The sequence below is a fragment of the Triticum aestivum genome, chromosome 6B (genome assembly GCF_018294505.1).
Source record: "Triticum aestivum cultivar Chinese Spring chromosome 6B, IWGSC CS RefSeq v2.1, whole genome shotgun sequence".
Classification (NCBI taxonomy): domain Eukaryota; kingdom Viridiplantae; phylum Streptophyta; class Magnoliopsida; order Poales; family Poaceae; genus Triticum; species Triticum aestivum.
The window spans coordinates 701,625,643-701,636,476 of record NC_057810.1 but is presented as its reverse complement, the minus strand read 5'-3'; the positions used below and the strand labels follow the sequence as shown (position 1 = coordinate 701,636,476).

The 10,834-nt window shown below is 42.7% G+C and overlaps 1 protein-coding gene across 2 annotated transcripts in view; it reads right to left on the bottom strand.

The window, feature by feature from the left end:
• The window catches only part of LOC123139605 (bidirectional sugar transporter SWEET13), a 27,268-nt gene extending 16,702 nt beyond the window's left edge, over positions 1–10,566 (bottom strand). Inside the window, exons 1-5 of one of the 2 annotated variants that reach the window (XM_044559361.1) lie at positions 10,323–10,566; positions 9,800–9,836; positions 9,295–9,667; positions 9,078–9,197; positions 8,463–9,000 (exon numbers count right to left, since the gene is read on the bottom strand). In XM_044559361.1, coding sequence (XP_044415296.1) covers positions 8,698–9,000; positions 9,078–9,197; positions 9,295–9,667; positions 9,800–9,836; positions 10,323–10,374 — 885 coding nt within the window. In that variant the 5' untranslated portion in view covers positions 10,375–10,566 and the 3' untranslated portion in view covers positions 8,463–8,697. Of the gene's footprint in view, positions 1–8,462; positions 9,001–9,077; positions 9,198–9,294; positions 9,668–9,799; positions 9,837–10,322 lie in introns of those variants that run through there. The other variant, XM_044559362.1, reaches the window with a different exon arrangement.
• Between the last annotated feature and the right edge of the window lie 268 nt (positions 10,567–10,834).

Here is a 10,834-nt window from a genome sequence, read left to right as displayed (position 1 = left end):
GGGAAGCGTTGCGCGGCGGCGGCGGTGGGGAGCGGCGGTGGCGGCGGCGGCGCGCGCGAGGAGGCGCAACGCGGCGGTGGCGGCGCCTTGCCCTAGATCAGGACCTTCAAGATGATAACATGTAGACAGAAAAGTTTGCAATACAATAGGCGTTGTATTGATGGGGTGCTGGTGCACGTATATATAATACAAGGGAAGACCTCTATCTTAAATATGCAAAACTAGAAGGTGGGCCACAACTCTAATATACATGCAGTATAAAATACATACTCAACAGCCACCACTGTGAGCCGTGCAGCTTCACCTTGCAGCGACGAAGAGGATGTGGGATTTTTGGGCTGCTGTGGCGGGTTGTTGTGTTCGATCGAGCCGCTCTCACAGGAGCGATGGAGGTAAAGCGAGTTCCTTTTAAGACTTGGTATTAATGTGTTGTATCTAGTTCAGATTGCTCAAAAAAAAATGTGTTGTATCTAGTTCCAGCGAAATCTCGGTCGGTTAAGACTTGGTTATATCTCGCTCAATGCTATATACATGGGATTCTACACAAAGATTTGTGTGATTTTTTCTTTCTAGTTTCTCAGTCGACTAAGATCTAACCACAACATCTGAAACGCAGCCCTGAAATCAAATTTTACGAAGTTCCAATGATAATGCTTTTCCTGCCGACAGTCAACATTAAAAGTACATCTCACGTCTAGGCATGTTAAATAGTACTGCACCTAAAAAGAACTCAAAAGCCATACCCGTGGTGCTGTCTGGTTGAGAATTGGTTTCGGATGTAGAGTATGTAAAGTAAATCAATCAGCATAGCACGATTATTCAGATGTGAATTCCGCAAAATGAAAAAGATTTTTCATATATGGAAACCTTGCATGCTCACACTATGGTACTGACATGGTGATTCCTGCAAGCAAAAAAAAAGAAAAAAAGAAAAAAAGGAAGAAGCTAGCATCTATCCGGAATCTTGATAGAGGTTATTTAGACAATATTTTGCGTTTGACAATATGGACCCATGATTGGAATTGGACGCACATGAAAGCTCTTGATTGACAATTGGTCAGGTAGCAAAGAATGGATGCCGTTGCTCTCTCTTTTGGAAAGCCGGCACAGATGTCACCAGGTCCACTGAAATTTAATCACCTTTAGTGGCCTTGGTCACAGATTTACACGGTCACAAAGCGCGTGATTTTCTCTTCTTCTTTTTTTCCGGGAAAAAGTGCATGATTTTCAGGGTGAGGATCCTTCCCCCCGTGATTCCTCAAAAATTAAAGTGTGTGTTCCATATGATTCATGGTCAATATAGTTTCTCTTTCTTTCTTTTTTTTGCTAGTAGTCAATATAGTTTCTTCATCTAGTAAATCCATCATGGTCACAGGCCATGTAACGTAGGTATAGAGATGTTCTTCGATTCGTTCTAACCCTAAATCCAGCTGTAACGAAAGATTTCTCCATTGCATCTTCGGTTCTGCATCCGATGCTCCAGTATATTTTTCTTCCATTTAGTATGGAGTTTTTTATAAAGGACGCTTTATTACTTAAAAGGTTTAAGCATTACAGCCGGTCTCTGCATAAATGATACTCATAGCCATAATCAAGTCTAAGTTCCAAATAAATGTAAAAAGATGGAATACAAGTAATCATATGGAGACTGTGCAACGCCTAAGATGTAGGAGGACCGATCTGAAGATCATGCAGCCATCCATGTCGGGTAAAAGTATTCCTCACCATGGCCTCCAAGCGTGTACACCTTCGTAAATAGGGCTCAATTCTCCACACGTTCTAGAGATGACCATAAACGGAGCATACCAGTACATCTGTAGATAACCTGGATAGAAGAAGTACTTTTATCGTTAAATACCTTATTATTTTTACAAAGCCAAAGCGACCAAATAACTGCAAGCACTCTCAACTTGAGAAGAATTCTAAACATTTATTCTATCACATGTAACTAGTTGCTGGATATATTAGCAAGACTACATGAAGGATATAAGCCAAAAGCTACTTGAATGACTGATCATATAAAACGAGCCAATTTGCATTGGAAAAACAATTGTTTTATAGTTTCATCGTGATGGCGAAACACACATTGTGTACTTCCATGCCAATTCCTCTTAACAAGGTTATCTTTGATAAGAATGGCTCCTCTATGGAGATACCACGCAAATATTTTATTTTTAAGCGGCATCTTCATCTTCCCAATCTTCTTGTTATTATCAACTACCACCTTTGACTGGATCATAGCGCTATACATAGAGTCCATCATGAATTTACCATTCACTTGTAGGCTCCAATGAAATTCAGGGCTCCTTGTGACAGTTGTATCGTGGATAGTCTCAGTAATAGAGTGTTCCACCATATATGTCTGGGACCAATTAAATCTCTCCTGGACATCACATTTGGCAGAAAGGATTCTAGAACCGTGACGACAGTATCACCCTTGTGACGTACACTATTGTATAGAGCCAGATATTGTTCAGATTGCCTAGTCACTTATCCTCCCAGAATCTAATTTCTGATCCGTCTTTAATAGTGAAGGACCCATCGTGGAAGAAGTATTTTTTCCGTAGGTGGGTTTGTCATCAATAATTTTTTGCTAGCATCCTAAACAACCATTTGCAAGGAGAGCAGTTTTTTAACCTCAAGGTCATGAATACCCAGCCCTCCTTGGTAGGGTATACTATATATATATATATATATATATATATATATCAATTGGTTGAGACTTGGGAGATTATTATTGTCATAGTGGAGTTTTTTATGGTCCTTGCGGAGGTACCAAAAGGTACACAAAAGTACCATTAACATGTCCCTGATTAACATAAGGATATGATAAGTATTTTAGACCACTACTGCTTAACATTAAAATTCTCTATCATCCTGCTGAACGCAATACGCACGATGGAAAATTGCCATGGCCATTCAAGTTTAACTAGAGAAAAAATTCAAAACTGTTAGCCTATTGGGCTTGTGGAGCCGGAACAGAGTGACGACTTAGGGCATGTACAATGCATAGCCTCAAGGTGATGCCTCACATGTCATGTAGGATTGGATATGACGTAAAGTAGGTTCGGATAGGAAAGCGGGATCCTCTCCAGGAGGCGGGTGCTTGAAGAGAAAAAGCATGGTCCGGTGACAAAAGCTGAAAAGGTTGGAGTGAAAAGTAGAGATGCTGTACTAGAGTCTTTATTTTTTATTTCTTAATGAGGCCCACTAATAATAGCTTGCATTGGAGAAGAAAACTGAAGTAGGTGCTTCAAATTACTTTTTGTCATGGGGCATATGTATCCATATGCCAGCATTGTACATGCCCTTAGCGTGCCCGACAGCTTCTGCTATGCCGGCTTGTGACGTAGATGGCGTGGTACCCATCATGCAGGCGGACAGAGAAACCCGCAGATCTTCTACGGGAGTAGGTCTTCGCACGTTGTGCAATCTGTCGAAGATGACCATCGCTGTCCTCTATACCAACCAATTCTACTCATTTTTATGCAAGAGGGGGTAAGGAGCCACCAGACCATAACAAGAAAAAAAAAGGAAAAAATATTGAAGCAAAGGTTTATGTCCATTGAATATAAAGCGCATTTTATCAAAAAAATGTTCATTGAATGATAGGTCAGTTGTGCCTAACCGTTTAAAGTGTATTACCCTTTCTTAACTTAAGCATGGGGAGGTGACCGCTTCTCATACTCTGGTTTAATAACTGCATTTTCTCTTTTCTTTTCATAATTTTGCTCAAGTTTTGTATTGTAAAGTGTTCTAACCTTGGGGAGGTTATTTTTCCAGCCATAGTGTTTTGTTTAATGTTCTTTACCTTAAGGTTTTCATGCAATTGTGTGTCCGAAAATCTTTTTATCCTCGAGAGACATTGACATGCTCAGTCCTTTGAATTGTTGCATTTCTTTCACCTAAATACAAAAGTTGTGAATTCTAGTGGTGGCTTTGATTAGCGTTAGAATGTTGTAGATGGTGTTGGTGATGGACCTTATGGGTTTGGTTGATCTGGGATGCGCAACGAGTAACACCCGACAAAGTATCCCCTTGGGGTGGTGCACCAAGTTTTTGCCATAACACTCTCAAACTTTTACAACACCGAACATTTCTAAGAAAAAGACACCATGCAAAGTTTCATCCCATCCGAAACTCATTTGCGCTCTATTTCTTACCGAAGAGCGTTTTTCCTTTTTTTTAGTGGCCGTAAAATCAGCTAATGCCTCGAAAATAGCAGACCCGAATGAAAAGTGTCTAAATTTGAACTTGTGGATTTGGATGGTGTGTGTTAATCATAGAAAAGTTTAAAGTGAAAATGTCCTAGAAAGCTAATGAAAGGACTTGGGTTTACAAAGCTAAGGTTCACGATGGCGGGCATTATTATGTCCCAGCCACAGCTAAAGTTTGTGCTGGCCGGCTTTTAGCAAAGCCCGCCACAAGGACAACCTGAAACAGTTACTCCCCTAAGCCGGTCTTCTGAATTCAAATCGCCTCTCGCATCTTCCGCTCTCCTCTCGCCCGCTCCAGATCCACGGCAATCGCCCACCACTGCCAAGTGCCGCCGTAGTTTCCAGCCCCACTTCCTCGCCTCAGTTGCCGCTATCGCGTGCCGTTGTCGGTAGCACTGCCCCTGTCCTCCTCATATGTCGCCCCCGCCGACGCCCATGTGTGCCGCCGTATTTGCCCCCGGTGGCATTCCGCTGCGCCGGCCCCTTTCCACCGTCACCTCTGTCGCAACTTTGTCTCCTCCAGCACCGTTGTAAGCTCTCCTCCTCTGTCTCGTATGCGCGCGATCTCCCAAGGTATTTCCACTCATTTTTCAAATCCACATATACCACTCTATTGGAGAGGATTGTAATGTGTTCGATGAAATGCACACAAAGCAGTTAGATGTTGTCAGACATACCAAACTTTTGTGGGTTGATTTGCAGGAAATTATATGAGTGCCAATGTTTTGAGGAACACTGATTCATTTCCATTTCATCAAATTTCTGGCACTCTGTATGCCCTAATTTAGCAAAGGTCATGCCAAAAAATTTGGATGATATTTTGTTTTTTATGTTTTTTTTATAATTCTTTGTTACAAACTGTGCAGCCACAAGGTTGTGTTTGATCGCAGAAATTGGTATGAGTGCCAATGTTTAGACAAAACGTTGTTTCCACTTCGTCAAATTTTTGGCACTCAATATGGCCTAATTTTAGCAAAGGTCATGCTGAAATTTCCCATCAACGTTTCTTTTCTATGTTTCGATTGTAACTCTTTTGTGACAATACTGTAGTTCGATGAATGGATCCCCACGCCAAAACATCAGCTCAAGAGGAACCCAACTACGTCTACCCTGAGGTCGAGATGGGCGCCCCTGACATAGAGATGTGCAAGGACATATATGAAGAATAGACCACCGTGTGAGAGGGAACAGGCCACACGGGCGGGACTTCATCTAGCACCGCCACCACAAACAAGAGCAAGTGAAAGCCTAGGAATCCAAAGACGCTTCATAAAAAGTATCATTTCAATCACCGAATGAGCCTGGAAGGCGAGCCCGTCAGCCGAGCTCATGCAGCAAGAACATACAGCAAAATGCTAGGTTCCATCTTGCGAAATAATGTCCTGGTCTGTTGCAAGGATTTGGACGCGCTCCTCAAGATTCTCGCCACGGCTTTAGGTATGATGACTCTCTTACCTAGGCATTCAGCGAGGGCTTCGGGGTTAACAGGTTGATCATGATTGACCATGCATTGGGCATGGGAAAGACCTTGTGGGACGAGGTCTATCCCCAAACCAAAGAACTTAAACAAGTCAGATGGAAAAATAGGGTGGATGAAAAGATTGACGCCAAAGTGCAAGCACGACTAGGACCCGCATTAGATGCAGCAGCTCGGAAGAAGTTAGCTGAATTGTCTCTGCGCAACATGTCAAATCCTACCTAGCAACATTTTTCTAGTAGCACCCAGCAGCCATGATCATCTCACTTTGTTTCATGCTGGCTACAAGCCAACATGGACGGCGTGATGACAAGGGTTGCCGAGGGGCAAATCATCCCATTTACCGATGGTACTAGAATGAAGAGAAAGTCACTACGTTAGGACAAGTGACCCAGGGCCACATGCTTAAGTGGCCACTGGTTGATATAGAGGAGATTCCTTGCAGATTGTCTGCTAATGATGGTGGTCTGGCCTTCGTGAACCTTGACCCCCTTTTCAACCTTGCCGATACCGCAGACATAGTCCAAGATATTCTGCCATCAACGGAGAAGGATGTACCTGCCAATTCTAGACCGTCCAAAGACAAAACAACGGTGCCCACTATCATCCCAGAAGGGCGCAAATGGAATACGTATAAGGCCGGTTAACCGATGCTATCAGACTCTACGTTGAGGACCCTCTAGATCGAACTTTATGTCCTACACAGTGACGTGTTATATGAATCAAAAGAAGGTCAACAATGTCACGCGGCCAAGGTTATAATTTTGTTGTGAAGTTTCCGGTCAATAAAATTCATCTGCCTTTAATGATGTGATCCACGCAAATATCCTCTATGTCAGCACAGTGTCCCCGGAGTTAATAAGGTTTTGGGTACTTCATTGAGCTTGACAACCCCAGCTCCAACATATGAAAAAGTAGTCATTGCGCATGACAACCTGACATGTTCCTCCTCAAAACCTAGATTTTTCCTCAAACATGATTCGGTCTCTAAGCAGTCTATGTGATGAACTCTTTAAAAGATTATACAATTTCTACCACATCCTCTAGGGGTGATATCACGAAACCATGTCAAGTTTCATGTTGTTTCGCTTCGTTCGAAATTTTCAGAATTAGTAAGTACCAAGCTCCATGTTGGTGCCCATGTCTTGGTCCTTGATGTTTTTCCACTCCATTTATTTAATGGTATAAGGGCTAAACATAGACTAAATATCATTTATAAGATTTTTTTAACCCATTTCTGACCATTATTTCATGTACCTATAGTTAAAATTTTAATTATATTCATTAAATGCATAGGAATTCATTTAATGCATTAAATATAGAAAACAAGCTGTAAAATGCCAATAGATGAATTGGTGGTCACTTTGCACAAAACTTGATTTGTTCCCTCTGGAAACCTAGATCTTTCCTAGTGGATGGTCCAGTTTCTATGCAGTCTCTGAGAAGACTTATGCAAAAATTCTCTCTAATTTTTACCATAGCCTTGAGGGGGCATATGACAACACCATGCCAGGCCTTCGTATGAATTTCGTGGATTGAAATCGTAGCATTCCGCGTGTCAACGGCATAACCATGAGCCCCCCTTCCTCCCTCCATTTGGCTGCACGTGGCCTGGACATGGGACCAAGACCGCAAATAAGAATTTTCAATCCATTTTGGCCATGTTTTCATGTCGTTGCAACTCAGATCTAGAATTTACGCCGTTAAATCCTTAGAAATGCCTTAAATGTCCTGAATAAAGTAGACGAGCCCCGGAAAAGGCTAGTATCTGGCATGTGTCATGTAATGGCCTCTGTTGAGTGCACAAAAAGTTTCAAGGCTAAGGGAGGAACGGGGCCACCACCTGCTTGATAAACCCGACACTTTCTCGCCATGATTTCGTGTAATCGGGCTCGTTTTCTATATTACTACTAAACATGTAAACTAACGAATAAAGAAGAGGAAATACAATAAAATATGGAAGAAAGGGAAATACAAGAAAGAAAATAAAAGAAAAGGAAAACCGAAGAAAGAATATGTACAACGAAAAGAACAAAGAACATAATATAGTACTCCCTCCGTCCAGAAATACTTGTCGGAGAAATGCATAAAAATAGATGTATCTAGAATTAAAATACGTCTACATACATCCATTCCTCCGACAAGTATTTTCGGACGGAGGGAGTAGAATGTAAAGGCTATGAAAAGAAGAAATATAGCAAAATAGAAGAAAGAAAATGACAATAAAAAGACCAAATAATGGAGGAATAGATTTAAAAAATGTTGAGTGCCATTTTTGGGTACTCGGCATACATTTAGTGATAATGTTTGTCGATTACTCCCTCCGTTCGGAAATACTTGTCATTGAAATGGATGTATCTAGATGTATTTTAGTTGTAGATACATTCATTTTCATCTATTTTGATGACAAGTATTTCCGGACGGAGGGAGTACTTAACAAGAGGCACTCGGCATACTACATCCACAGTATCAGATCCGTCAACAACAACCAAAGGAGACGCGTGGCAAAACATTTCTGAGCAACTTGTTTATGCCGAGTGTTTATATCTTTTTCTTCTTGTGTTTGCCTAATACCTAGTGTGTGTTGAGAATTTTTTATTTTTTTTGCATGGTGTGTTGAGTGTATTTTAAGATGCTCGGCATATTGGGTACGCCGAGTACCGTATATACGAGGAGTGTTTTGTGACGGTGCTCGGCATACTGGCCTGTAAGCCAGCGAAACAACACTTGGCATACAGCTGACCAATCGGCACAGACAGATTTTCCTGTAGTTTACAAAATAAATTTATCTCAGGAAACTTCAGATGGGCAACAATACTGGCAACTGCACTATACACTGCAGATACATATTGTTTATGCCTCATATTATCAACACGTTGATATAACAGAACAAAGGCATCGCATACCCTGCATGCAGGAATCTAGAGCCCTGCATACCCTCCAAAAAGGTTGTTCGAATATTAAAGCTTGCACGACTCATGCATGAGCCATGCATGGTTGCATCTAGACCACCTCGACAGAACGGGCAAAGTCCACCGCCATCACTTGCTGCCCCGGCGACGCCGCCTCAGCAGCGCATCTCCTGGGGACGTCCACGGCGCTGGCCATCTCGGTGACCGGGCGCACCTCAGCGCACGAGCTCTTGTCGGCCTTGCCGACGTTGATCACGACGACGTGGTCCTCTGCGGGCGCCTTCCATGCCTCTTTCCCCTCCTTGACCTCGCTTGCCACCGGCGTCTTGTTCATGTAGAACACGTAGAGGACCATCTGGATCACCCCGAAGGTGAAGCCAAGGACGTTTGGGAGCTGGAAACATAATTTTAATCGTCAGTGCTCATGATTGAGAGAATTGTTTGTGTAGAAAGGGTTGTTGGTGTAGTTACCGCGACGTATTTGTCCTTGATGAGCAGGCCGTAGAGGAACCAGACGATTGCGCTGAGGGTGAGCGTGAGGGAGAGCGTGAAGGGCATGTACTCCACACTCTTGGTCTTGATGACTCGTCCCTGGGGAAGGGAACACATCGAGTTAGTTGACGCACGTACAAGAGGTCCCGCCATGCATGAACTCAAGTAGGAGGTTGTTCGGTCAAAAAGGGCTCACGATGATGCTGAGTGGGGCAACGAAGACGCAGACGGAGAAGCCGACGCAGATCCAGCCGAGCGAGACGACACGTGTCTCGCCATGGAAGGCGAAGAGGGTGAGGAGGAAGATGAGCCCGAAGCCAGCGATGTTGAGGAGGACGACGATCTTGGCTGTGAAAATCTTGGCCTTCCTGGGGGCGTAGACAAGGTACATGACGATGTAGACGGTCTCGATGACGCAGCCGGCAGCGTTGATGCTGATGAGGAGGCCCTCACCGGTCTTGACCAGTGCGTAGAAGATCCACAGCATCGCGCTGAACAGGGCCACGACGTAGGGCACCGACTGGAACCCCTCCGTGGATTTGCTCTTGAAGATCCGGTAGAATGTTGGTCTAATATTTTATTTTTGTGAATACATTAGTTAGTTATTATGGGAGAACATATTAATTAACAGAATTGTTTTCAAAAAAATATATTAATTAACAGGATCAGATGAAACAAAACCAACATAGACAGTCGCTTACATCGGGGCCAGGAGGCTCGAGAAAGAGATTACGTTGCCTGCAAGGCACAAAGTTTAGCAAAGTTAGTGATGACTTTTGATAATTGTATGACACATTTACATCTTTCTTATATGCGCTTTATCCTTTTCGAAAAAACATAAGCAATTTGCTTTGTTGTTGTTTCTTTTGGGGGTTTTGGGCACCGAGCTAGATGTCACTAGAGCTAGTACTCCCTCCGTCAGAAAATACTTGTCATCAAAATGAATAAAAGGGAATATATCTAGACGTATTTTAGTTTTAGATACATCCCTTTTTGTCCATTTTGATGACAAGTATTTTCGGACGGAGGAGTACTAAACTACCCATCAATTAAACAATCAGTGACAAAGATAAGATATATAGATAGATGCTGCAAAAGGGTGATCTCAAACGACCGAAAGTAGTCTACTAGTACTGCACTAACAAATAGTAGCTGTAATAAGAAACTAGGATAATGCAAGGGGTAATTGTTGGGCATATGTTGTTCGTGGTGAGAATAATATACCTAGTAGGCCGAAGGCGAATGCCCAAGGGTGCTCCATGGATAGGCCACCCATTGTGATATGAAGATATTGAAGGGAACTGGGATAGATATGAAGTTGACAACAAGCCTGCTGGCAAATTAAATCAACAGTGGGGCTAAAGGTTGTTTTTGCTCTTCTCTCACTCTTTCTCTCTAACCCTAGACTCCTGGTGGGGAGAAGGGAGAGGTCTGAAGAGGAGAGCTCTCTATGTTGGTTTGAACTCTTGGCCTGAATTGTAAGGTTGGTAATGGGGTGCTTTATATAGGCAGGAAGATGACCTGACTACCTTGGCGTATGCAAGCTCTCCGGTCACACATATGCCACACAAAATTAATGATTGGCTTTCTAGAAAGAAGAAAGTTTCCAGCAATGCATAATTGAGCTTATCTAATGTGCTATGCTTTTTCCCTGAAAAATCTAATGTGCTACGCTTGACAGAGATAATGATGGCAATTTTCAAAAGTTGTCGCTTTGGTGTACACTTTAGCTTTAA